The sequence below is a fragment of the Mchenga conophoros genome, linkage group LG3, assembly GCF_057382185.1.
Source record: "Mchenga conophoros isolate Kocher_MC1m ecotype Shallow Benthic linkage group LG3, M_conophoros_male_GT1.1, whole genome shotgun sequence".
NCBI classification, from domain to species: domain Eukaryota; kingdom Metazoa; phylum Chordata; class Actinopteri; order Cichliformes; family Cichlidae; genus Mchenga; species Mchenga conophoros.
In genome coordinates, this window is record NC_140528.1 from 20,508,205 (window position 1) to 20,535,926 (window position 27,722).

General features: G+C 42.7%; 2 protein-coding genes across 2 annotated transcripts in view; both read right to left on the reverse strand.

The window, feature by feature from the left end:
- The window catches only part of LOC146577615 (NACHT, LRR and PYD domains-containing protein 12-like), a 199,808-nt gene that overhangs the window by 133,002 nt on the left and 39,084 nt on the right, over positions 1–27,722 (reverse strand). The window contains exons 5-8 of the mRNA XM_085267685.1: positions 14,481–14,657; positions 12,562–12,738; positions 9,190–9,366; positions 6,646–6,819 (exon numbers count right to left, since the gene is read on the reverse strand). Of these exons, the coding sequence (XP_085123811.1) occupies positions 6,646–6,819; positions 9,190–9,366; positions 12,562–12,738; positions 14,481–14,657 (705 nt within the window). The remainder of the gene's footprint in view (positions 1–6,645; positions 6,820–9,189; positions 9,367–12,561; positions 12,739–14,480; positions 14,658–27,722) is intronic.
- Positions 15,402–17,920, reverse strand: LOC146577621 (protein NLRC3-like). Its single transcript, XM_085268345.1, has 2 exons — positions 16,168–17,920; positions 15,402–15,465 (listed from the first exon to the last, which is right to left on the reverse strand). The coding sequence occupies exons 1-2, from the start codon at positions 17,781–17,783 to the stop codon at positions 15,402–15,404; spliced, it is 1,680 nt and encodes a 559-aa protein (XP_085124471.1). The 5' UTR covers positions 17,784–17,920.

The window sequence follows — 27,722 nt, forward strand, 5'->3', positions numbered from 1 at the left end:
ATTAGTCCTCGAGGTCCCCGTCACAGCAGACTACTGTGAGCGCCACCAGACAGTTAATGAGACAAAAACGAGACGCTCTTACAGCCAGGAGGATGCTTCCAGATGACGCTTGATTAATTTGATTGATTATCTGTGAATAAGTCTTGAGCCTCTCCTCAGTTCTTTATATTTTGCCTGTGCTGAGCCAGATGTTCTTCTTCTTCCTTTCTTTAGACTTTCTGAAGGTCATTTAAAGTTTTTCTTTGGACATTAACTGCTTTTTCACCCATTTTCAGTCCAGTCCTTGTACCTGATCGCTTTCAGAGCGATATTTTTGTTTTTTGGGGGGGTTAAACCACTTAACCTAACTCAAGGGGACAAACCCGAGTTGTCAAATACAATACAAAACACACAACTTAGCAAAGAACCAATTTTAAATTTTATCTTTAGGGACTTTGTTACTAGCAACCTGTCACAGAAACACACTATTTAATTTCTTTGGATTGGGAAAGTAGAAGACAGAAAAAAAGGGGACAAGCTGAAAAATCTATCTACAGAGGAGGAACAGTACCTGAAAGTCATGTCAAAAAAAATTCAGCAAACACCTGACACAGGACCTGAAAGATGCACTTGGTCCTTCAGTTGATCCATCTAGTGTTCACCAAAGCCTCATCTCATGGTGTCAGTGAAGGGTGGCTGTCAAGAAGCCATTATTAAGGAAGGGAACAGGGAGAAAAGGCTGAGGGATGCCAAATTACACAAGAACTGGACTGAAAATCAGTAGCAGCAGGTCTGATGGAGTGATGAACCAAAATTTGACAGTTCTGGTTCAAATTGTGGTAATATGTCTACAACCACCTGTAAACTACTGTATAGCTCTGCCATAGTTTGGGTCTGCATTTCAGCCAGGGTGTTGGATTTCGTCAAAATTGATGGAATTATGAAAAGTACCACCAGACTTTGATGCACCATGCAATACCATCTGGAAAGCGTCTGATCGGCAGCAGCTTACTAAACACATCGAAACACCATCATTCATGGACTGACCTGAGCCGTGTGGGATCATCTCGGCAGAGAATGGAACAAAACGGCAGCTGATATCGAAAGAAGAGCTCTGAATGTCCTTAAAGAAGCTCGGAGAACTATTCCTGAAGACTACTTAAAGGAATTCCAAAGAAATGTGCCTAAGAGAGTTCAGGGCGTGCTGAAGATAAAGATGCTCAAGCTCATTACCTCATTATATCAACTCTGTTTTTGCCTTTTATATTGTATTTTCATGTAAACTTTTCAAATTTAAACTGTTGCACCCGTTTCCCATTACCCAGCAAGTTATATCTTAGAATTAAGGTGTGGCTCAAACTTTTGCACAGTCCTACATTTCCCATCTATAAAATGATTTGACACCTGATAAACCTTTAAAAGCACTGACCTGCCTCTCCAACTATCTGTTTTAAACAACACGCACTTACCAGCAGTTGTGTTGCGTTTTCGTCAGGTTAGTGGCTCAGACCTAAAACAGCCCAACATTATCTCTAATTCAGGTCTGGACCCAAGCTGACCCATTAAAGTACGTGGTACTCCTTTCATTTGTACTTGTGTACTCAGGCATAAATTAGACTTTTCAGGTACAAACTAAATAACACAAAGAGGAGCTTATGAATAAGAATGAAACTGAGAGGCCCACTGCAAGAAGATACACACCCAAGTGCTGAGATTGTAAAGATGAAAAGTGAGCAGAGGAAAACGAGCGTTTCAGGACAACCAGGCGGTTTCCTCTTCTTCCCATCTGGCAGCCTCACAGCGGGGAGTTATGAGGTAGCCCCAACCTACCTCACATCTCCCCGCTGTGCAAGAACGAGCTCAGCAACACAAGCATCCTTTCTCTTTCGCGAGTGCATACGTGCGCATCTACAGTGCTGCATGCCAATGAACCCATTTTCTTGGAGCACCTACACAAGCTGCAATCTACAGATCTTGTGTACTCAGGCATAAATTAGACTTTTCAGGTACAAACTAAATAACACAAAGAGGAGCTTATGAATAAGAATGAAACTGAGAGGCCCACTGCAAGAAGATACACACCCAAGTGCTGAGATTGTAAAGATGAAAAGTGAGCAGAGGAAAACGAGCGTTTCAGGACAACCAGGCGGTTTCCTCTTCTTCCCATCTGGCAGCCTCACAGCGGGGAGTTATGAGGTAGCCCCAACCTACCTCACATCTCCCCGCTGTGCAAGAACGAGCTCAGCAACACAAGCATCCTTTCTCTTTCGCGAGTGCATACGTGCGCATCTACAGTGCTGCATGCCAATGAACCCATTTTCTTGGAGCACCTACACAAGCTGCAATCTACAGATCGTGTTTCACAGCGCTACAGCGAGAGGCAAACACCTCCCTCTGTTTGTGCTTCATTCTCAGTGTTGGGACTAACGCGTTACAGTAACTACGTTATTATTGTGGTAACGAGCACGGTAACTAGTTATTATGCCAAAATCAGGAACACGTTAGTCGTTACTGGGATTTAGATAGGGTCGTTACTCGTTACTTCGTGTGGTGGCTATCGCGGAGTTTCCACAGATTCAGTAACATTAGCAAGTGGTGGAGGGCAGCAGGTGGATGAAGGAAAAGGGACGCAGAAGGAAAAGAGACCCGAGGCGGCCGCCGGTCCAAGTGTGACCTGAACTTCAGGTAAGAAGTTATGACCTGCAGTCTCTCTGGGTCAGATATGAACCAAGTTTAGGTGGAGTTTATTTTCGTTATTCTGACTTTTTCCGTACTGCGTGCTAGCTAGCATGACGGAGTTTCTATACAGCTGGGTGGTGCTATGAAGTTAATGATGTTGAACTTTATTTTGTTCATAAGTTATTAGAGTTGCCAACCGTCCCGTCTGGTATTCAGAGAAAATATTACGCGTTTCTTATTGAGGTGAAAAGGAACAGTTTGTCCCGGACTTCAGCTACAATGAAAAAGGCACAAAGCTGGAGTTATTCTGTGTCTTTGCTGCACAGCTGCCTCTTCTTCTCTCATTCTCCCCCCTCTCTCTCCCGTTTCTACTTCAATCATGAAAACTGATCAATGATCAGCTAATCGGCTCTCTTGTTTGTTTATCGCTCACTTTGCGCCGAAAGAGGAAACCAGCGGATGTCGCGCTAAACAACAGCAGCACGTTTAAGCTTGATCAGCTGTTGTTAGAATTTATTTAATATTAATTTCTAGTATCAGCTGATGTTTGCTGGAGCCACAGCTGTAAAGCTGCTGGTCATGATATGGTTTGGTTATGTGGTGAGAGGGAAACATGAAGATGAAACCAGGAGACGTCCTTACTGGATCATCAGAGCTGAACAGGTGATGGAGAAACAGGTGTACCTTTTAGGTGACATGAATGAGTTGAAGGAAGTTATGAACTGTTTCTGAGAGACAAATAACCCCAGGATCCTTTTCTAAGTAGCTGACAGCTGGTAACTGTGCAGGTGCGGATCTAGCAAAGTGTTGCCAGGGGGGCATGTAGGGCATTAACAGGGAGAGGTGGGCACAAGGAAATACTTTTCTTTCTTATTCTCATTTAAAATGTCTAGCTTTTAAAAAATAATTATCTGAATCTTACAACAAACGATTGATAGATTGATGCATATATACCATCAAAACAGTGTACATCACTGTCACAACAGTGTTTGTTTTCATTCAAAGGCTTTAAGATTTTTCCTATAATGGTGGGCCGGTCTCTAGTTAAAATACCCGGGCCAATTTTTTGTCCCAGTCCAGCCCTGTAAGCAGCTCATCTGCAGTCTGGTGTTACCTACATCTTCCTATTAAGAAGGCAGAATTTCTGAGTTCTGAGTACAATCGAAAGCACCACGACTGCAGTTTTTGTGTTGATGTAAAAGACGCACATGACGCTGTGACGTAGGCTAGAATCATGGCAGCAGTCAATGACGGTCCAGACGTGGGATTTCTCTCGTGGAAATGTGCACATTATCTTTTCCTTTCTATTGGTAGGTGGCACAGTGCACTGTGGCAAGTAAGCAAGCTAGAAGACTGGCAAAGTTATGGAAGCAACACATTAACAAGAGAATTCTGAGTAAAACCAAAGTTACTTTCCCTAGTAACTAGTTACTTTGAAAGTAACGAGTAACTTGAACTGAGTTACTTTTGAGAGAAGTAACTAGTAATGTAACTAAGTTACTATTTTAAAGTAACTTACTCAACACTGTTCATTCTAGCTTCGCCCTTCTCTTCCCAACCACACACACCAACACCTTCCTCTTGTGAATTTTATTTTAATCCTTAACATAAAGACAGCTATAAATTAGGATAATCAAACTTGATTTATTACCTCCTGCACCCCCCCCCCCCCCCCCCCCACTGTGTGTTCAACAGGAAGCTAAAGACTGGTGCTGTTAAAGTGTTCAAAAAACAGCAGGAGCTCGGTGTGAGGCCACAGTGGGCCAAAAAACACAAGATGACCTCCAGCAAGGACAAAATGTATCTGGACGTCTCTGTGAGCATCTGTCTCACTGTGTAAGTGTAGCACACTGTCTGTGTGTGCATGGCTGGGCAAGAGAGACAGCACAACTGAAAGCCAGCACTCAGACGAGGACCCGGTGCATCGTCTGTCTCATCTCAGCCAGTTTACTTACAAACTCTTTAAGTTTGAATTTTAAAGCCGACAATGTGCACAGGGCAGTGATATTTAAAATGAAGGTAAACTATTCCAATCTCTGCAGCCCCAATTGTGTATCTCACACACACACACAGTCCTGAATTCATTACTGAAGTCTCATCCAGACATTCAATGTGCTCTGTAATTAAATTGAGACGTGGGGTCAAAATTCCCACCTAGATTGAGTGACCTTATTCAAATGATTCAGTTTCTTGTTAGCTAGAATTAAGACTTTAAGTGAATTTAAGTGAAGTGAAAGTTATAGGCTGAAGCCTTGTGGCTTATAATTATCCTATCCTTTACCTAATTAAGACTTTACATTCTAATTATGATCAATCTCACAGTTTGCAGAACACTACCTTGATTTTGGAGAGGTCAGTGAGGGGTCAACCACTACAGAGCCAGTTGTGCTGGAGCGAATGCAGATAGCTTGCACCCTACTTGAAAATCGAGGTAAGTCCAGTAAAGTCCTTATCACGTTAGTGCGTACTTCCAATTTAAATAGTGCTTTTCAAACAGCACAGTACAAATAGTGCTCTTCAAACACTTTCAGATAAGACCCTTCTCAAAGTCTAATTTAGACTAATTTTCCAGGAAGTATATTTGGAAAAAATGTACTATTATTTTTTAATTATTCAATAAATAATGTTTGATTAAAACCTAACTATGATTGTGTTTCAGGGAACGCTGAGGACTACTGCATTGTTTGCTCCATGTTAGATGCTAACGCTGACCGCAGCATGATTGAAATGGTAAAACAAAACAAAACAAAAGAAACACATAAGTCTTAGTATCATTACTTGCCAATCATAATTAAAATGTTGAGTAATAGTATTCACCAAACAGAATATGAGCCATTTATTTTTCCTTTCCAGGTGCAGTGTGAATCTTGCCAAAGATGGGCACATTTTGCATGTGAAAAATATAAAGAGAGCAACCAAGAATATAAATGCCAAAAATGTAGCCAGAGTCAGACAGAGACTGTGCAGAGACTGTAGAAGGACAGAGCAGCAGCAGAGCAGTCCAGATACACTGATGATCCTCTGTCAGATCCAGAGGGACACACAGGGATGATGCTGGACTCTACATTGTGTCTGACAGTGGAGCTGTTCTCAGAGCAGTTCACTCTGCAGCACTGACAGTCATCTGCACTTTTTCTCATTCCTCTGTCAGTCACTGCTGGATGAAGCTCTCCTCTCCACCTCCCAGTAACATGACCCAGTCAGAGCATCTCTACACACAAGCTGCTGCTGCTTCAACCTCTCTGGATCATCAGGACACAGCTCCTCCTCTCTCAGCACACACACCGTCCTGTTTACCATCATCGCCTCCACCTGCAGAGAGAAGAAGGAAGAGCAGAGGAGATAAACGAGTGTTTCCAGAGACTCTTCATCAGCTGTCAGTCAGTGATGCAGCACATCCAGTATAAAGAGCAGCAGGGACTTCAGTGCTGGGACTGTACTAGGACTCATTGTTGCTTCACTTTTTCTAATCTTTGGATTTTTATTGAAGTTGATGAAGATGTTTTTCCCTCCTAGTTTGAGTTTGGACTTTCATTCATTAGAAGAACCTTGGTGTGTCCACTCTGAGCTCTGTAGGAACCCCAACAACAAGCCCAACAATCCAGATGGACGGTTCCAGCTGTTAACTGGAGGAATTCCATCCAAACATCTGCTCTCACTAAATTCTTCCTCACCTACAGACTGTGTTCTTCACTGCTTTAAACTTGGAAATGAATGCAGTCATTGGTCTGCGTGCTGCTTTGTTCAGAGAGCTGATTGGCTGTTGACAGCGTTTGATCAGAACGTGTCAGCCGTTACTATGGTGACCATAAAGGTCAGAAACAGGAAGTGTTTGTGTCCAATCCTGAAGCCTGTCACCATTCTCCTCTCACAGCTTCACTGAGAAGCTGCAGCTTTACAGGAAACACTGGATCTTTGCTTCATACTGACTGTGTTTAGTACAATGCTGCTGACAGCACCACCCACTCACTCCATCACTCTACTTACACCAGAGTCTCCAGTCTGTAGTCTGGACTCTGCTGAAGATCAGACAGCTGCTTCACATCTGGATCCTTCAGGTTATTTCCCCACAGGTTCAGCTCTCTCAGATGGGAGGGGTTGGACTTCAGTGCTGCTGCCAGATAATCACAGCTGATCTTTGACAAACCACAGCCCCACAATCTGTATAAAGAATGAAAGATGTAAGTTTATTAGACAAAGTGTGAGCTTGAAATCATTCAGTGTTTCATCATCTGTTCAGAGCTGAAGAAGGTTCAGAATGTAGAAGTTTAGAAAATGGAAACTCCAAACAGCTGAAGCCAACAGGAAGCAGCTTCAAACAGGAAACTGTGCAGAGTTTCAGACTATATGTCCTGATGCAGCCAGTTGGATTTTGGAGATTTGAATCTCTGTTCTGTGACTAAGTCCTTGAATCATTTCTTCCAGTTGGTCCAACAAGACAGACTAAGTGTTGGACATGTGTTGTGGCTCCATTAGGGGAGCTTCTAAATGTGATGTGATGGCCCCTCTGGGTCTGTCAGGTCACAGGACTGAAGAGAGCTCAAACTGGGCACACAGTTGTTCCAGTCTGGACCAAAGACTATATACTGGGACTGAGGGACTGCTTTGACTGCACCCACTGGGACTTTTTAAAGGCTCATGTTCTCACTTAGATCATCGATTTCTACTTACATTTCTTTCTGGGAAAAATGGGGATTACTTTGGAAACAGGAAGTATTTTCCCCAATAAGCAGCCCTGGATTAGTAAATCACTCCAACATGTTCTCAGGCAGAAGAAGCTGTCTTGTTATGAGGGAGAGAAGAAAAAGATTGAGGCACAGAAACTTGTTGAAAGAGAGATAAAGCAGCTAAAATCAGGTGTAAAAGTAAAGCAGAGGATGAGCTGAATAAAGGACACTCAAGGCTGGCTTGGAAAGGAATGAAGTCCATGGTGGGGATGCAGAACAAGGAGCAAAGATGAATGTGATGCTGAATCAGCAGAAGACTTGGACTCATTTGATTCCAGCTTTGATATCATTGATTTCAATGAAGAGCTTTGTGATTGTAGCAAAGGGCTGGTAGCTCTGAGAGTCCCACTGATGAGGTGTTTGTGTGGAAATCTCTTAGTGGGACCAAAGAGAGAAAAAGCCCTGGTCCTGATGCTGTGGGAGGGAAATGATTGAAGTGTGCTGTGAGGAACTGACTGGGAGATTTTCACACATTTTCCAGTCCTCCTTGGAACAACAGGAAGTTCCCAGCATATGGAAACAAAGGTTAAGTGTCCTATGGCACTCAGTGATGATGGTGCTGTGGCCCCACCACCTCCACCTCTTTGTAAAGGAACTAACTGTAATCTGAAGCTTCAAATGGAACTAAGACTTCCTCCACTAGGTGGCAGTGTCTGATGAGAAAGTGTTAGTGGAGCTGGCCTGGAGTCAGAAACAGGAAGATGCAGGATTTGGGCTGAAATGGGGAAAAGTGGTTCGCACTAGTGCCTTAAAGCAAGAAGGTTGTAGGTTGAAGCTTGTTGGCCTTTCTGTGGAGGTTGGATGTTCTCCCACAGTCCAATGAAATGCTGCTTAGGTTCATTGGTGCTTCTAAATTGGCTGTAGGTGTGGATGTGAGAGAGTGCTTCTCTGTCTCTCTCTGTTGGCCCTGTGATGGACTGCTCACCTGTGCAGGTGGACCACGCCTCTTGCCCTATGACAGCTAGGGCACAGGCTGCAGCCCTGTGAGCCTAAGCTGAATAAACAGTTAGCAAAAATGATCCATAGATGGCCTGAAATCCCCCAGTTAGCAGTTTGGTAGATAGCTATGACATGCTAATCCCATCCAGCAGCTGTATTCTACCTGTAAGCTGATCCCTGCTGAGCCAAAGCACTTTTTCATATACAAATTACAACCTTTAATAGAAACCTATTGGTCAGCATCTTATTAGCCTGCTGTTAGCTTCATTCCACAGAAAACTGAGAGAAACTAACAGAGTTGATAAAGAATAAAGAGAAATGTGCTGATTTAAAGCCTTTGAAGTGCTTCAGATGATCTCTGTCCACTTCTGTCCACTCATTCATTCATGTAAGCTTTCTAATGCAGCTTTGATCTTCACAGTCTGCTTCATGAAACTCATTCTAACCCTGAATGTCAGAGTGTTCCTCCTTCTCTTTCCCATCATTCATGCTGGCAGTGGAGGAGATTTGGATGTTGGACTGTGTTTTGGATGATGTGTGTATGTTTGTGTTGGACTGCTGTCTGTAAAGCAAACGCACATTTTGCTTTGGATTTCAGTGTCAGACAGACTTTAAGGTGGAATGAAGAGTTGGAGAGTTTCACAGTGAATTATCCAGTGGAGGATTTTTCTTCTTCTTTGAAGGTTTGAAATGTGAACATTGTTCTGCTGCAGTCAATGGACTAAACCAGAGAAGAAGAAAACAGACTTTACCATGAAGATCCTCAGTGTGGATCAGTATAATATCAGCCTGATGTCTGCAGTTTAGTGTCAGCACAACTTTCACATCATATTCATCTCAGCACAACTAAAACATGCTGACTGACCTCAGAGTTTCAAGTCCACATCCTGGACTCTCCAGGAAACCACACAGATGCTTCACTCCTGAATCCTGCAGCTTGTTGTTGGAGCTCAGGTCCAGCTGTCTCAGATGGGAGGGGTTGGACTTCAGTGCTGCTGCCAGATAATCACAGCTGATCTCTGACAAACCACAGTCCCTCAATCTGTATAAAGAATGAAAGATGTTAGTTTATTAGACAAAGTGTGAGCTTGAAATCATTCAGTGTTTCATCATCTGTTCAGAGCTGAAGAAGGTTCAGAATGTAGAAGTTTAGAAAATGGAAACTCCAAACAGCTGACAGAGTTCATACGCCTTTGTCAGGGTCAAATTCAAGCAAGACCATGTGAAAATTAAAACACATCATCCTAGGTGAACTTAAACACCTTTGTTCCCCTTTTGTTAAGACATAGAAAAGTACACCACACAAAAATACTGCAAAAGGAAACGGTCGCCTTATATACATAGTGTATAAACTCAAAATGCACATTTCACTTCAAATTAAGATTAAGGCTTTGAACAGATCACATAGTTCAGTTCAACATATAAGACTTTAAGAATGCACAAGCATCTACTTAAAATCTATTTAATTTATCATCCATGATATTATTTTGTACAATTCCAATGTATTTTGTTCATCTCCCTTAAATAAACAGGCAGTCTTAAAGTATGAAATATTCATATACAAACACATATAAATGTGTGTACTGTCTCAGTGGCTGATAGTACCCCACAGGCCTCAGTGTGAGCTTGAAGACATTTATAATGTTTAAGTAGTTTAATGTGCAGGTGCTGACGATAAACACATTTTGAATGAAAGCCGGGGAACTTTGGTAGCACAGAAACAAGTGGCTATTCTTTGTGACTATATGGATCACTCACAATACCATTATTTCACACAAAGGCACCAAATTAATACTCAAAAAAGCTGCAGCAATACACACAAACATAAACAGTACTTGGTGACAACTTTGCTTTTAGCCTTTAACCCTTCTTGACTACTTTTGATGTGGCCTCTATATTTTACCTTTAAAAACAGTTTATCTTGCCAATCTGTTATTTTCTCATTTTGACCAACTGTATCAGCACAATTTATCTAAATTCAGACAAAATTTAAAATACAAGTAGAAAGTGATATTTTGACTGTAAAAACCACACACATGTTTAACGAATCATCTTCATAACTTGAAATGCAAATAGAGATTGTACACTTTTAAAAATACGCACACGTTTTGCAAACAACAAAGTTATATGGTACTATTTACCAAAAAATGCAGCCAAGGCTCAGACGTTTTTCATATAATCATTTCAAACTATTTACAGAACAATCAGGTGTCAAACAATAGTTTGTGTCACTCTAACACATATGAGAACAGCACAGGGATAAACCTGCAGGTCTGACAGCAGGTGTGTCACTCAGCGTTTACACTGCAATCTGCCTTTGTTGGCTTTAAGGCAGCAACTGTGACGATCACTAGTAGAACTGACACACAAAACAAAACAACAGCTACACACTAAATACACAAGACAACAAACTAACTTGAGACCAAACACGGTAAACGTCACAAATCTCTCACGTATCAAAACTCTCTCTCTCTTTCGCTCACTCGCTCTCTCTTGCCGGTCACTCCTAAAACTTCCCCCTTTTGCTAAACAACCAAATGTCATGTTTCCATATCATTTTTGATTGGTCGACATGGTACATTTTCCCACCTATAGGACTTTGGAGCGTGATGTCACGGGAGATGGGCCATGCCCCCTTCCGCCATGACAGTAGGCCAGCCAAAGGATACCATTTCAGCTATGGATCGTACGTGTTGTGTTGTCGGTTGCAACGTTAGATCACACGATCGTGAAGGCAAGAAGCTGGATAACGGGCTCTCTTTTCATCGTTTTCCGTCCTGGAGGCAACGTGAGGGATCCCATGTATCCGATATTACTAAACAAAGACGTCAGGCTTGGATTGCAGCGGTGAGACGAGCGGATATCGAGTTCTCTGCAATCCCCAGCTTTTTGTTGGTTTGCTCACGGCATTTTCTTTCCGGTGAGTTCTAAATTAATTCATATCACTCTTGAAAGGCTTTTAGTGTTATTTTCAACGTGCTGAGGTCATAGATAATGAGATAAAACATGCTAATGTGTGATGCTGCAGAACCACATCATGTCGACTGAGTAGCTTATGATTTGGCATTATTGCAGGCAAACCAGCATATGAAATGGATGTAACAAATCCAGACTGGACACCAACACTGCACATGGGGCATGACGACATACCTGTATCAGACTCGGACCGGCACTCAAGGCGTACGCAACGGAAGCGAAAAAGAGCACCCATCGGAGGTAAACACCCCCCCCCCCCCCTCTAAAAACATACTAAATTGCTATCACTGTACACTAATCCGCACATAACTTCCAGATGAATCACACACCTGTCATTGGAATATTGGTGTACATTTACCTTATGTCTAATTTTATCTTACAGGCTTTCGTTATGCAGCTGCAGAGTCTGAAGGTGTGCCCCGTGCAGAAGTGATTGATGAAGATCTGACAGAAGACCAACAGCAAAATCACAATGTCATGGAGGCAGTGGACAGCAGTTGTGTTGGACAAGTGGAGGTTGAGGTACCAGCTGCAAATGTGGATATACTGAAGAAATGTAAACCTTTTAAAATGATGACAGATTACAAACTCTCAGCTGTGTCTGTAATCAAACCTCTGTAACTTTGCTTCACTTCAGCAGCATCAGCTCATGTTCACATGTTGATTCATGGTTTGCTTCAGTTTTTGATGGACTGCAGAATATTTTGAAGGTTATCTGCTATAAAAAGCCAGAACAGGAAAATCTGCTTCATGTGTTTCTGTTTGATCCTCAGTGACTTTGACACAAAGGCCTCTGCTGTGATGATCACACCTCTGATCAAGTCTCACAGTGTCAGCTTTGTTTTTATACATATGGATATGTGCTGATAAATGATCAGAATTATAATATTTCCCACTGTCTGCTGTGTGCCGTGACCTTTGACCTGCTAAAGACAGTCAGCTGTGGATTATTCATTGTTGTGTCTGATACTTAGAACTGTGAGGAAGAACACTACACAGTTAATCAGGGTCCCCTCTCTCTGAATCAGGAAAGGTGGGCAGGCCGCGTGTGGGCCGCGGGCCATACGTTGAGTCTCACTGTTTGAAATGTGAACATTGTTCTGCTGCAGTCAGTGGACTAAACCAGAGAAGAAGAAAACAGACTTTACCATGAAGATCCTCAGTGTGGATCAGTATAATATCAGCCTGATGTCTGCAGTTTAGTGTCAGCACAACTTTCACATCATATTCATCTCAGCACAACTAAAACATGCTGACTGACCTCAGAGTTTCAAGTCCACATCCTGGACTCTCCAGGAAACCACACAGATGCTTCACTCCTGAATCCTGCAGCTTGTTGTTCCAGCTCAGGTCCAGCTCTCTCAGATGGGAGGGGTTGGACTTCAGTGCTGCTGCCAGATAATCACAGCTGATCTCTGACAAACCACAGCCCCACAATCTGTATAAAGAATGAAAGATGTAAGTCTATTAGACAAAGTGTGAGCTTGAAATCATTCAGTGTTTCATCATCTGTTCAGAGCTGAAGAAGGTTCAGAATGTAGAAGTTTAGAAAATGGAAACTCCAAACAGCTGAAGCCAACAGGAAGCAGCTTCAAACAAACACAACAAGAGAAAAAACTCTGAATGTTTCACATTAAAGTCGTACATTTCTCATAAAAACAGGACAAAGACTTGAAAAAGTCGTGTTTTTCCTTCCAGGAACCACAAGGCTTCACTTTTAAAGGTGAAGTGTGAAAGAAATGGACATATTTGAAGTCCAACACCTTTTTCCAGTCACATTATTAAAGCAGACAAACTACAAGCTCATTTTCATTCCAACAAGTCATCTTCTGACCTGGACTAACAACACTGGTCTCTATGTGCAGCTGGCTGTGAGACCAGTGCTCAGGGAGCGTCTACAAAGTGCAACACTGAAAGAACATCACACACTCATTTGCTTCCATCATCCAACCTGAAGAGGAAACAGAGACGCCTCCCTTTCAAAGTAAAAGCTGCTCCTTTTGGACACAGTATCAAAGAAAGTCTACAGTATAACATAGAAAAGACAGAACAAAGTTTTGGTTGTTTTTAAATTGTGCAGAAATGAAACTACACTAAGCTCAATTATGTGACAGACATTTCATCCCATGTCAGTTTGGCCTCATCCTGGGCCGGATTATCCAGCACACACTCTGACCACAGGCCCAGGGGCCACGCACAGCTGGGCTCCATCCAAGAGACAGGAAACAAACCAACACAATAATAAAAAGCACCATGTGATCTTCTTACATCTTCAAGACAAACATAGTAAAAACATGATATTTGTTTCCTGATAAAATGATGTGACAGGTAGAACAGAGTAAAAGTGGTGGTGTTACAGCCTTTCTCCCCTCTGCTGCCGAGGCTGTTAGTCTCTCCCAAACTCAGCTACAGGACTTCCAAATGAATGAAAGCAGCAGAAGTGGCTTTACAAATGAAAGAGGAAGAGGAGAAGAAGAGGAGAGGGAGGCCACCCTGACCATCACTCCAGCTGAAAACATCACACTTCCATTAAAGTTGGTGAGAAAATGTTGAGCAGGATGAGCTGCTGGCTAATCTGGAGGCTGTAGCAGCAGCTCACAGTCACAGTGGATTTCCACTCATGAAAAAGCTCTGGCTGCTTCATTTCTCATCTCATATCAGAGACTTTAAAGCTTCACTGAAGCTGTACTGTGATGCTTCCATATTCCAGTGAGGCCTCCATAATGATTTCAGCTGTTCTGTACACACACTGTGTGCCCTGTATGGCTCAAAGTCTCTGCAGCCTGTTTTTATCTGCTATCATCAGATCTTCATCATCCTCATTCACATCCCTCACACACTCTACAGCCTCATCAGCACTGACTTCATCTTCACTGACTGATGGAGCACAACATGAACCTGTGGAGGCTGAAACACTGTCCTGTCAAACATCTCCCCGTCACCACTCCACTTCTGTCAGCCTTTAAATGAACCCTGCTCAAGTCTGTCACTTCTGTTTGGAGCCAAAAGGAAAAACTGTTGTTCAGTCGTTTGGAAAGACAACATTTCTGAAAGCACTCAAACTTCTTCACATTTGTCTTCAGACACATCCTGAACATTTAGGAACTAAAGAAAGTTTCAAACATCCATCAAAGACCTGAAATATAGAAAAACAACAACAGCCGCAGTCAGTGAACTCACCTCAGAGTCTCCAGTCGACAGTTTGGACTCTCCAGTCCAGCACACAGAAGCTTCACACCTGAATCCTGGAGGTCATTATTTCCACTCATGTCCAGCTCTGTCAGATGGGAGGGGCTGGACTTCAGAGCTGAGGCCACAACTTCACAGTGAGACTCTGAGAGTCCACACAGAGTCAGTCTGTGATGATAGAAAATATAAAATGTGTTATTATAAAAGCAGAAAATCTGCATTATAAACACAGACTGAATGTATATGAAGACAAAACAGAGTGAGGTCATAATCTGATGAATCTGCTCTTCACATCTGTGCTTCAGCTCCTCTTACTGTGTTTGACATGACATAACGATTGAGTCTCTCTCAGACCTGCAGACTTTTAATGAGAATCTTTGTTTGGCTTTAATCTGCAGATGAAGGAGGAAGATGGTGTCACATTTAGGCTTCCATAATGTCCACAGTCTGTCACTGAGATCTGATCCAGAGTCAGAGTGAAGACACACATTTGGACTGTTTCCTGTTTTGACTCCAGAACATTTTGAATGAGTTCAGCTCAGTGAAGAGTTCCAGCTGGAAAGATGATCTCTGTTTGCTACCTGCTGTCAGGTACGACTGTTCACGTCCACACGCAGGAAAAACCTGCTGACTGTTACCAAACGGAGCAGAAATCTCATCACTGGACAATAATGATGAATGAACTCAGAGCTGCTGATATCAGATCTGATTTCAGGGGAACTAAACACAGAAATGATTGGCTCATTTGAGCTTTCTGAGCCATTATCTGCTGGTGTGTCGCTAGTTGGCAGAAAATGATTTGTATTCCTGTTCAGGGCTTCAGTGTTTATGAGTCCAGATCCAGGTGACAGCAAGTCAAAATGATGTTACCTGTCTGTGTCCAGCAGCAGCCTGTATTCACTTTGAATATTGTTATAACCTGACATGGATCAGTTTGTCTTTGATTGGTTTGTAAAGGTCACTGTTTCCATTGGACCTGAGTGACGTACAAAGACAGAGAGGGAGAGAAAGGAGAGAGAGGATGGAGACAGCAAAGAGAGAGCAAACACAAACAGGTGAGAGTGGACAGGTGACCAAGGTCAGCAACCAATCAGAGAGCTTCTGTTTGACCCACAGTCACTGATGATGACTGCACATAACCAAGCAGTGTGTTACTCTGATATCAAATATGGATCCTGCTCTTATAATAATGATCATCAGATGATATTATTGTGTTATTTTGTAGCTGAATACGATGTTTGTGTGATTATCAGTGAAAGAAGCAGTGAGGAGGATGGAGAGAGAGAGAGGACAGAGGCTGAAGTTAGAAACACTAAAAGGATTTTTCATGGATTTCATGGATGATTTGAGTGATTTCCAGCAGGACACTTAAACATGTCAGTGGACGTCCTAAAGAACATATTCACTGATATGAAACGTGTCATTGAACAGGATTAATATCAGTGGAAACATGGTGGACACAGCTGTGACTGCATGGATGTGACACACTTCAAATCTGTTCTCCACTCTTGGATTTGGGATCCATGGAGCTGCTGCTGAGTCTGTACAATAAAGGAATGGTGTGGAAGGTTGCAGCGTACGGACACAAACACTTTGTGGTTACAATCTGATTTTATTTTCAACATTAAACTACTAACCTACACTGATCAATGATGTTAATGATCACATCTGGACTCACCGAGCCTTTCTGCAGTTCCTCACAGCTGGAATCAGTCTCTGTCGTCCCCGCTCTGATGTGTTGTACTTCTGCAGGTCCAACTCATCCAGAACCTCCTCTGACATCTGCAGCATGAAGGCCAGAGCTGAGCACTGGATCTCAGAGAGTTTCTTCTCTGATCTGTTCTCTGACTTCAGGAACTCTTGGATCTCCTGAAATAATGAGAGGTCGTTCATCTCCATCAGACAGTGGAAGATGTTGATGCTTCTGTCAGGAGAGATTTCATCACTGTTCATCTTCTTCAGGTTGTTGATGACTCTCTGGATGGTTCCTGGACTGATCTCTGTCTGACCCAGCAGACCTACTAAGAGTCTCTGGTTGGACTCCAGACAGAGGCCATGAAGGAAGCGAACAAACAGGTCCAGGTGGCCATTTTTACTCTGGAGGGATTTTTCCATGGCTCTGCTCAGAAATACATCAAGTGATTGGAGATGTTTGTTATCAAAAAGACTGGTGAAAGATTCTGATTTTAGAAACATCTTCAGCACCTCTGTCTTCCTGTTGGTGTGACAGTGGAACATGTAGACAGCAGCCAGAAACTCCTGAATGCTCAGATGAACAAAGCAGTAGACTGGTTTCTGGAAGATCACACACTCTCTTTTGAAGATCTCTGTACAAACTCCTGAGTACACCGAGGCCTCTGTCACATCCAGACCACACTGCTCCAGGTCTTCTTGGTAGAACATGATGTTTCCTTTCTCCAGATGTTCAAATGCCAGCCTCCCCAGCTTCAGAAGAACTTCCCTGTCAGCCTCCGTCAGCTCCTGTGGACTCGTCTCACGTCCCTCATGGTACTTGTTCTTCTTCCTCTTTGTCTGAACCAGCAGGAAGTGTGAGTACATGTCAGTCAGGGTCTTGGGCAGTTCTCCTCTCTGCTCTGTAGTCAACATGTGCTCCAGAACTGTAGCAGTGATCCAGCAGAAGACTGGGATACTACACATGATGTGGAGGCTCCTGGATGTCTTCATGTGGGAGATGATTCTGCTGGACAGCTCTTCATCACTGAATCTCCTCCTGAAGTACTCCTCCTTCTGGGCGTCAGTGAAGCCTCGTACTTCTGTTAGCCTGTCAACACATGTAGGAGGGATCTGATTGGCTGCTGCAGGTCGGGAAGTTATCCAGACGAGAGCCGAGGGAAGCAGATTCCCCTGGATGAGGTTTGTCAGCAGCTGGCTGACTGATGACTTCTGTGTGACATCAGACAGCAGCTTCCTGTTGGTGAAATCCAATGAAAGTCTGCTTTCATCCAGGCCGTCAAAGATGAACAAAAGCTGAGAGACAGCCAGCTTCTCTGCTGTGACCTTCTGTAATGTTGGATGGAAAACATGGAGCAGCTCCAGAAGACTGTACTGCTCATCTCTGATCAGGTTCAGCTCCCTGAATGAAAGCAGAACCACCACACTGACATGTTGGTTCTCCAAGCCCTCTGCCCAGTCCAGAGTGAACTTCTGCACTGAGAAGGTTTTTCCAACACCAGCCACGCCGTTGGTCAGAACCACTCTGATGGGTCTCTGTTGGTCAGGTAAGGCTTTAAAGATGTCCTGGCACCTGATTGGAGCGTCATGGAGGGCGTCCATCTTGGAAGCTGTCTCCAGCTGCCTCACCTCATGTTGGGTATGAACCTCTTCACTCTGTCCCTCTGTGATGTAGAGCTCAGTGTAGATCCTGTTGAGGAGGGTTCTACTTCCTGTTTCATCACTTCCTTCAGTCACACGTTCACATCTCCTCCTCAGACTGATCTTATGTTCATCTAAAACCTCCTGCAGACCAACATCTGCTGAAAGAAAGAAAAACAATGAGACTAAAGAGAAAGAAAACTCTTCAATGTCTGAACAACACAAGAAGTGCAGTTTTCAGAAATGAGTCCATCAACAGACAGATGTTCAGTCTTACTTTGTACACAGCTGCTCTGACTGGCTGTCTGCAGTCCAGCTCTGCTTCTGGATCTTTCTCCACACTGTGCAGAAGCTCTGATGGTGACACAGAAAAGTCACAGTGGAGATACTTCTGTCCACCTTTGATTAGACTCATTATAAAAAGGAAACAAAGTTTGAACACAGTCATGTTTCCAGTTCACTGACTTACATTTATTCCATGGACACTCACTCTAACCTGAAGCACAGCTACAACCCAACATTGTTGAGGCCTCATCTCCTCCTTTCCTGACTGTAGAGGTTAAATATGCAACAACCGACAAATAAAAGAATTTGGTTCATTTCAAAGAAATTCACACGGTGACCAAGTAAAGTAACCGTAGTAAAGGAGACAACATCCCGTTGATGGTGGGATTATTTGAAAGATTTGCTTTAGTCACGTCACCAAATGCAGTTGAACCACCCGTGGATCCATGTTTGACCATTCTACCACTCTGAGCTCTGCTTTTGAATCATTTTATTATTATCATCATTCATTTATTCATTCTTTGGAGGGGGGCTATTTCCTAATGCCGCCCTAATAAGCTGATGTTCAAGGGGAAATATAACAGAAACTCTTTCAGTGTTATTCATTAATAAATTAACAGATAAACTGTGAAGAAGAAACAAACTGAGATTTAAAGGAGAGAGTGAGAAACTTGATCATCCATCCTCATAATACATGTTTATCAGTATCTGCTGTGACCATACTGCAGTAATAACTACAAGTCTACATTTCTGTGACTGTTGATCAATCACAGCAGGAATCTGAGCTCATCTCTGCACACAGAGCAGCTTCAGCTCTGGGATAAACTGCTCGCTTCACGTCCTTCTCAGCTCACAGACACTCATCCTGATATTTTCCTTTAACATTTGATGGTATAATTCATCTGAGTTTACACTTTATCTGCATAAATACAGAAAAACAGACCCAAACACCAGAAACCATCAGTTTCACCATGTAGAATATATTGTTGTTTCCTTTTAATTCAGAGAAAAACTCTGATTTGGATTTTCTCTGTTCTCTTTGCCACAGCCCATCCCAGCAGCAGCTGAAGCAGCTGACTGTCACAACACTGAATAACACTTTAGGAGGAATTTCAGAGGTCAGTAAAGCTCCAGGTTCAACATCAGTTAATTAATCATAGTTCATCATAAATGTGAACCTGGCTGGCACACATGTTAATGTTAGCCATTTAAATATTAGCAGTTAGCTGAGGCCACAAGAAGAAGAGGCCCTAGAAGAACAATGGATGATAAGATTAGATTTCCAAGACTAGGCAGAGACGTGTTTTCCTTTACTGTCTCTTACAGAGGAGGGAGCAGATACCAGACAAGGTCACGGAGGTACGGGGAGGATTCGCAGCAGACAGCAAGACTGCCACATCCATGCGAGAGAGCGATGGCTACGATAATCTCTGTTTTTAAGATAAGATAAGAGATAAGATAAGATAGAACTTTATTAATCCCTCGGGTGGGTTCCTCTGGGAAATTCGACTTCCAAAAAGCACAGCAACGACCGAAGTTACAGTTACAGAATTGTTATATATATATATATATATATATATATATATATATATATATATATATATATATATATATATATATATATATATATATACACACACACACATATATATAAATACAGAGACAGATATAAATAAAATATACAAAGGGGATAAATAGAATAAATAGGAATAAAAAATAAAATAAAAATACAATGTCTCCCTATATAATGTTGTACAGCCCATGTGAGGGTTATCCTCTCTGTGAACCAGATGATTGATTTCACACAGAGGTCCACCAACTGAATTTGATCAGTTATGGAACGATTTACCTCGACAGGCTCCTTCACTCGCTGCTTTTAAACCTCCTTTAAAACACACTTTTACTCCCTGACCTTTGACCCAGTGTGACATGTTGACTCACTACCTCAGACAGCTTAAAATAGTCTTTTTGTTTTTTGGTGCTGCCTAAAAGAACCGTAAAATATCTGTCCTATATACAGTTATGTTCATATATTTTTGTGCTACATCAGGAAACTCAAAAACATAGTTTTTAATATTTTAATCCTTATTTTTAAAACTTTTTTTGTCATTTTTCTGAATAACACTTTAGGAGGAACGTCTTGATGCATTCTCAATCATCCAGGAAAGTAAATCTCCAAAAGTTGATTCTCTTCATCTGGACGTAGCGTAAATGTGTCCCAGCTGGACTTTTGTCAAAGCTGGAAAGGCTCCTAAAGAAAGTTCCAGTCGATCCAGGAGAGAAGGACAACCGCTGCCTAAGAGAAAACCTGTAGCTATCCCATATGTGTCAGGAGTGTCGGAGCAGCTGAGTCGCATTTTTTCTAAACACTGGGTCTCTGTGGCTTTTAAACCCCAAAACACGCTGCGCCAAAAACTGGTCCACCCCAAGGATCAGGTCCCCCGACACAAACAGAGTAACATAGTGTACGCTGTTAAGTGCAGGAGGATTGGCAGGATTTATACATCGGGGAAACCAAACAACCTCTGGCTACAACACAGAAGAGCCACCTCGTCAGGCCAGGACTCTGCAGTCTATTTACACCTACAGGCCAGTGGACACTCTTTCAATGATGAGGATGTAACATCCCGGACAGGGAGGAACGCTGGTTTGAGGGCGGAGTCAAGGAGGCCATTTACGTGAAAAGGGAAAGACCATCTCTGAATTGAGGAGGGGGCCTAAGGGTACATCTGTCACCATCTTACATGCTGTGATTGCAGCCGTTCCCCAACTCTCTGTGAATGGTACTCATGACCATTGATCAGTGGTTGTTGATCAATGGTCATGAGAATTGCATAATTAAGATTAAGGAACTGACCTCACAGCCCATTGTTCCTTCAGTGGGCTGGTTTCAGTCATCATGCAAATGTCCTGTTTATAAGATTGAATCCTGCAGTCAGCTGAGACTGAAGGAGTCACCTGGATGAGAGACGAAATGTTTCTCCCACAAAACGCTACGTCCAGATGAACTGAATCAACTTTTGGAGAAAGAAGTTGAATCAGTATTTCAGCTTTAAGAGGGTATTTTAACACAAACATCAGTCCTTCTACTTAAGTATGTTTGACACTTTGTTTACACCTAAATTAACTTTACTGTTAACCAGTTTTCATGTTTCTGTAATCCACCAGTGTGCTCATGCTTTTTTAATTGAAAACATATTTTTAATGATCAAATATAATTATGTTTGTTATTTGTGGATTTTAAATGTCCTTGACAGAGACAGATGATGATCATTATCCTGCACTGTGGTCTCAGGTTTGGTCGAGCTAGCACAAAGAATGGCTATGTTGAACTTCCTCCTGGGATCTACACTAAGAAGTGAGTCCAACATTAGCAGGGTCTCTTTCCTTTATCTGGATTCACTTTAGCATTCACAGTCACGTGAAGCTTGTTATTAACTCGATAAGTCAACCCAGGGTTTCAGCTGAGCGCTCACATGAAACACATGGTGTTGGCAGCATCTGATCAATCATATTCATGGAGACGTGTATCAGCAACAGAGCAGCTGAGTTTGCAGAAGGAAGTCAAACTAAACCACAGGAACAATATGAGGAGATTACACACATAATAAAATACTAGCAGTAACACAGCTGCTGCAGACAAATCAGTCATGTGATCGTGTGTGAGAGGAGAAGGACTGTAAAGGAGTTTGGTGTTAAAAGCTCTGTATGAATGTGGGAGACTTTGAAGGGCTTTAAAAAGGCCAATATAAAATAAAAGGCAGCAAAATTGCTGAGTGTGAAAGTCACCAGACTTATCAGAGCTCTGTGATTAAGACCTGTAAGAACACCTGTTTGTACTTGTTGGCATTATATCAAACACACACTTATATTAAGCCTTTGTTTGAACTCTGGTTGAATTTGTTACTTTCAGACTGTGAAACATCACAGAGGCTGCAGCTGCAGATCTTTTATTCACCTGGAAATTTACTTTAAATGTTAGATGGAAAATGTATTGCTCAGTTTAACCAAAGTAAGAACAAGAATCCATAAACCTTCATAAAGACAAACATCTCCCAGAACATTGAGCTGCTGAAGTGTCACTGAAGGGAAAAACTATTTGTCCTCCTCCATCCAGCAACACCTGAAAGACCTGAGTGGAAGCTCCTCCCTACACTGTGTTTGAAGCAAAGCACAAAGGAGACACCTGCTGGAGCAGCTGGAGTCCTACAGACACTCAGCCTCTTCACTACACAAACACCTCCTACAACATCCACTCTTTCCACTCTGACTGCTGTGTTTGTGGAAACACTCCAACACACACCGCTTCACATACCAACATAGAAATGTGTGAAAAAGAGCTGAGCTGATATCAAACATGAGGATTTATTCAGAAATACAGAGTCAGGAACAACATCTAGACACACATTACCTCTCAGCAGCAGAAGAACAGCCTTTAAAGTTTATATAAATATCCTTCGAGTCGTTGCTCTTTAAGGAAACACAGCTGGGTTCAGGTCCAGGAGATTCTGGCCTCTTATTGATCCTAAAAGAAAAACAATAAATGTCACAGCTTCATGAGACAGGAAGGAAAAACTGGAAATATTAAATTAAAGACATGATGAACAATCTCATAAAAATAATGTGCTTACTCTTTGTCACATAACAGTCTTTTGTTAAAGTTTACAACAGCATCCTTCGAGTAGTTGCTCTTTAAGGAAACACAGCTGGGTTCAGGTCCAGGCTCTGGATTAGTTTCAGGGTTATGTCCAGCTGAGCCTGGTACGCCCCACAGCTCTGGGCTTTAAAAGAACACACACAGAGGTATGAGTGTGAATAATGATGGAGCAGTGATGTGAGTGCTGAGCTGTGACATGGAGAAGAGTCATGGACAGTTAGAGATGGTCATCTCACCTCTGAGCTTTGGTCTGGCTCTCATGTTCCCCACACAGAGTGCTTTTAGAGGGAGGGACTCCCTCCTCTCTGTCCTCACACTGATCCATGCTGCTGAAAACATCCAGATGAACAGAATCAACTTTTTGGGGATTTACTGGATGATTGAGCATCAAGACACTTTTTAATATTTTACTAATTTCTGAAGCTTTTTACCAACTTTGTTCAAATTGGTCTGCTGTCATTTTATTGTTGACAAAAAGAGATTTTGAGTTTGAGTGTTGACGTTTCCATGTGGGACTGTTGCTGCAACACCAGGATGTTACTACAGAATACACTTTATATTGTGAGCACTTGGATGTTAGTCCAGTGGTCCTAAACTGACACACCTGCACCTGGATTCATTCTGACCAGATTTTAGCCCAACAGTGTTTCATACTTAATACATCAGACACAAACTCTGCAGCTGTCATTGTCATCAACTGCTACTATGTAAGGAGTTGTTTTGATCGAAACTATATGTGACGTAGCAGAAATATATATACACATGCAGCTTGTGATTTTTTTTTCAGAGCTGTGGGTGCATGATAGCGCCTAACAGTTCTCCGTTCCCGGGAATGTAAAATAAAGATCATTTTTTGAGTTTGACCACTTTGAGCCCAGTTTTTCTTCGCCGCCAAAAGAATGCAAAGAACTGAATTTAATAAGACGATCAACTGCGCCACAACATTCACGAAAGCGAAAGTAAAAGCGACGGAAGGAAACGCCCAGAGAGGCGTTTGAGGGACGGTCAGAGTCAGGAACCTCAGAAACGCATCAGGCTGGAGTTTAATTCTGTTTTCATCTTTAGAAACATCTGGAAATAGTTATAAAAACGCTGCGTAATAAAGAAAAATAGTGTAGATTAGTTTGAGTTGTGTTTATCTGAGCTGTGTCTTTAATCTGAAGTTCATTTTGTGGAGGAGCAGCAAGACTTTCAGTGTTACTCTCAGAGAAAGCCTCCCAAATGTCTGTTGTCTTAATAGTGGAATTATCTGGAAAATGAACCAGTTCTTATGAGCTGCTTTTCTGTATGAGCAGTCAAAGCATTTTATACAGCGTGCTTCATTCACACAAGCACTTCTTTTTCTAACAATGACACTATGATGGATGCATCGGAGAGCAAGTCGGGGTTCCACATCTTGCCCAAGGATACCGTGGCGTGCAGACTGGAGCAGCCAGGGATCAAACCTCCAACCTTCCAGTTAGTAATTCTACCTGCTGAGCTACAGTCTGTACTTCCTGAACATCACACCCTCCTTTTGTTTCTTTATTTCCAGTAGCAACCAGGACCATAATGAACCCTGACTCCAACAGACACTCAGGATCCACCTGCCCAGTAAGTCACCCGCTAACTGCAACTATCAGAGCCCTGACCTTCTGCAGAGACGAGTCACACTGAACACAGCAAGTGTCCCTGCTCTCAGATACAAAACCTGCCTTTAAAAGTTCAGAGTAATGAAATCAGCAGTTCTGATTCTAGAATCTGTAGTCTCACACACATGTGCAGAGCACTTTTGTTGTTTTGGTTCACATCAGGTGATATTCTGCTGCAAACAACTAATGAGAACATTTTATGAAAGCTTTGAGTGTCCATCAGGATCCTGTAGAAACAGCTTCCATGTCAAAGATCAATATTCTGAATTCTGTTTTGAAAGAAAAAGATTTCTAGAAAATTCTCTAAAGAATTCACCATCTGTTTTGTTTTCTAAAACAGATGGTGTTTTAGAAGCTACCTGGTTTCTCCACCGGTTTTTCTTTATTTTTTTTAAGGAGGTCTGGTTTCCCCACCAGTTTTTTAATTATTCTAAGGAGGTCTGGTTTCTTCGCCAGTTTTTAAGGAGGGTTAAGGATGGTTGCTCCACCGAAAGGAGGTTTTTCCTCTGCCGCTGAGGGCGTTGAGTGTTTGGTTTATCCACCAATATGTAAGGAGGATAGAGCTCTCATTGGTGGGTAAACGCACGTGTGAGCGAGTGCGGGCCAGACGTGGTCTGTGTGAGTGTGACTGATTGTTGTCTTGTAATGGGGAATAAACTGGGTAATTTTGCCTTGAAAGGGGATGGAATACATTGCAAAGTATTCACTGGGCAGCACGTAGTATGTAGATCATTGAAGGAAGAAAGTAATGAATTTGTGCACAAAGCAGATGGAACAGTGAGTGTGACTGTGTCTGACGTCACTGTGTGTGTGAGACACAGAGAGGTGTGAAAGACAAACATCCAAACTCAGCCTGCAGTTCTGTTCTGTGATTCTACATTTGACTATCCGTTGAGTTTGGTGTGCACTTCTGCTTTGTTCAGATGCATTTAGATACATCACCTCCACTCTGGGTGGCTGTAGCTCAGGTGGCAGAGCAGGTCAGCCACTAATCAGAAGGTCGGTGGTTCGATCCCAGGCTGCACCCTGGCTGCATGCCAAATATCCTTGGGCAAGATACTAACCCCGTGTTTGCCTACTGGTGGTGGTCAGAGGGCCCGGTGGCGCCTGTGTCCGGCAGCCTCGCCTCTGTCAGTGCGCCCCAGGGCAGCTGTGGCTACAATGTAGCTTGCTATCGCCAGTGTGTGAATGTGTGTGTGAATGGGTGGATGACTGAATGTAGTGTAAAGCGCTTTGGGGTCCTATGGACTAGAAAAGCGCTATACAAATGCAGGCCATTTACCATCTCCTGTCTTTCCTTCTCTACCATTGCCTCCTAACTGCGGATGGGCACCGGTATCTGATGTCATTATGGCACCGGGTCTGACATAAACGGTAGTAACCAGACTGAAAAGCAGTGCACATTTTGGTGCTTTTTTTCCTGAGATGTCATACACTTTGGATTCTAGCCAATCATTTTACCTTTCCAAGGATAGTAGGCGGGCCCCGGTACGTATGTTCTTTTAGAGCAGAGCGACAGATTAAAAATGCCCAAGGCTAAGCGGTCAAAGTCTGGCTGTACTTCACAGCAAAAGATGCAAACTCAGCAGCCTGCAACAAGTGCTTTAAGCTGATACTGTGCAAAGGAGGTAACACCTCGAATCTGGTGAAACAGGGAGGCTGTAGCTCAGGAGGTAGAGCTGGTCACCTACTGGTCGGAAGGCTGATGGTTCGATCCCAGGCTCCTCGTGCCAAGTATCCTTGGGCAAGATACTAACCCCAACTTGCTCTCCACATTCGGAGTGTGAATGTACTTAGAAAGCACTGAGTACAGATAAAGTGCTGGTGTGATTGGGTGAATGTGGCATGTTGAGTACTCTGGGAGAGTAGAAAAGCGCTATATAAGAATCAGTCTGTTTACCATGAAACACCCGGCGACGCATAGTGTTTTTTTTTTAAAGCCGAGAAATGCACCGTATTTGATAGCTTCCTGCAAGACCTCACACCGAGCACAACTACTGCGGGTGTGGTGCCTGAGAGAGTGATATTATACCCCTCTCGTCAAACTGACAGGTCATTAATTATTCATGAGCTCCGGAAGTAATTAAATTATTCATGAGCTCCGGAAGTAGGAAGTAATTAAGTAATAAAAATATGATATTCATAAAAATATAATTGATTATTTAGAAAGTTTCTTATATATCAAAAAATAGCATTCTTTTATTTCTTTAAGCAATTAAATTTTTATTTTTATTTTTTTATGCTCAAAAAACGCCATCTGGTGGCGGGTCAGTGTGTGTGTGTGCGCCCGCGCGCGCCCGAGGCTGTGTGTCTGGGCGCGCGGGGGCGTGCCCGTGTCTCCGGACCGTGCTCTCTCGGGCTCTGTGCTCATGTGTTTAAAAATGTATTAAACCATATTAAAATTGTTTAGTTAAACTTGTGCTTTTGTAACGTTCAGTATGGCCACAAACACATGCTGCATGCCTTGGGGGAAAACTTTATTTCGATTTATATGCATTTGTAGATTTAGAATAAAACTCATACTCAGAAAAAACTCGCGATCCCCTAACCCTAACCCTCCTTAGAAACATAAGCAGGGAAAACTCCTTAAAAAACCCTCCGCGTTTTCTCCAAAACCCTACAATAACTTGTTAGGGTACCCCCTCTATTCCCAAAACCTTATATTCGATAACAGGGAAAATCCTGAAAAAATCCTTAGTCTTTTTTCTCAAATTCAGCGCCCCGCGGCTCCCTTCATGCTCAGCCAAACAAAGCCAAAACTCCTTTAAAAAAAAAATTCTCCGCGATTTCTCCAAATCCCTAGAATAACTTGTTAGCTACCCCTCTATTCCCAAAACCTTATATTCGATAACAGGGAAAATCCTTAGTCTTTTTTCTTCAAAAACTTCCCTCTTACTAGCAACCTCTAAAATTCAACGCACACTCTAAGTTCTACCTCGCTCTTAATCTCTGATCCACAACTTCTGCAGAGCACAATTTTTTCCTGCTTGTTCGCTCCCCGCTCTGCTCCCGAATGCGCTGCTTACCTCGTTCGAAATTTGCGCCGGAGACCAACTCCCCCCCTTACTTTGCCCCGCTGCCAATCACATAACTATTGCACCGCTCCCTTCGCACCCCGGTTAGCCAATCCGCTCCAGGTCCGATTTTTATGATCTCCCGCTCAGGTTAAGACTACCCCCGAGCTCCCAGAAGACCCCTGCCTTCAGCCATATCAACAACTGGAACCGCTCAGACTGCTTGCGAGTTCGCATAGGGAGCGGCCGATTTCAACAGCAACTTGCGTCTCTTTCCTTATCCGCAGGGGCGGAGCGTGAGGGTGGCTTACTG